Here is a 931-nt window from a genome sequence, read left to right as displayed (position 1 = left end):
TTATGATATCAAAGCCGGATCCAATAAATGATGATATGACAAAATTTGTCACAACTGTCGCACGTCTCTAGCCTTTTCAAAACGAATTAATCGCCATGCATACTGAAATAACATCCTTAAAATGGCCAATTCTCTATTCGTTTCTTAGATGCAGGGGACCGACTTAAGACAAGCAGTGATAGAAGGTGATCTCAAGAAGGTAAAGCAGGCGGTTGCAGATGTAGAGCCCGAGGCCTCTCTCTATGCGGAAGCTCACCTTCAGGCAAGCATGGAAATCGCGGAGTTCTTAGAGTCTCGGAAGGAAACTCTGCGTTCACTCGACGTCGTCCCACTTGTCCTACAGGTAGCGGTTGAAAAAAATGTGCATTAATCAATATTTGAGGTTTCCTGCGTGAATCTCTAAGATTTCTTCTTCATTCCTTTTCATGACTCATCTCATATTGTTTCATCTTTTATATCAATCTGGAGAAAGAGCTTCAATGATTCTTTTCGACTTGTTACAGTTATTGGTTCTCCTTGAAAAAAAAATAGAATTTAGATGAACTTTGAAAGCTTACCGAAAGAGACTAGTCTTTTAACAATTCACACGTTCACCGCGTGCACTTCACGACAGGAGATGGACGGACGGTTGGAGGAGATTTTCTCGGCAGCAAAAGAAGGCCTCTATAAATCTAGGGTGGATGTTTTCCTTCGCCTTTACGGCCTGCCTGGGTCAGTGACGGACACGGAGGGCCGCTCCCTCCTGCACTATGTTACTTCTTTCAAGGGCCCAGACGATGCTCCTGTTTGGAGTGCGAAAAACGTTCTCAAGTTGATAGAAGACCATAATTGCCTACCTAATGCCGTCGACTATCAAGGTGAGAATTCGATGCTAAATTAATCCTGAATTTTGTGAGAGAAAGGATCAGCTTGTTTGTGCGTGAAGTTCTAT

General features: G+C 43.0%; 1 protein-coding gene across 1 annotated transcript in view; it reads left to right on the top strand.

The window, feature by feature from the left end:
- The window catches only part of LOC119586630, a gene marked incomplete at its 5' end in the record, with an annotated part of 14,373 nt that overhangs the window by 4,126 nt on the left and 9,316 nt on the right, over nt 1–931 (top strand). Inside the window, 2 exon segments of the mRNA XM_037935375.1 lie at nt 149–343; nt 614–857. Coding sequence (XP_037791303.1) covers nt 149–343; nt 614–857 — 439 coding nt within the window.

Source organism: Penaeus monodon, chromosome 21 (assembly GCF_015228065.2).
Source record: "Penaeus monodon isolate SGIC_2016 chromosome 21, NSTDA_Pmon_1, whole genome shotgun sequence".
Classification (NCBI taxonomy): Eukaryota; Metazoa; Arthropoda; class Malacostraca; order Decapoda; family Penaeidae; genus Penaeus; species Penaeus monodon.
The sequence above is the reverse complement of the archived record's forward strand: the minus strand, read 5'-3'. Positions and strand labels throughout refer to the sequence as shown.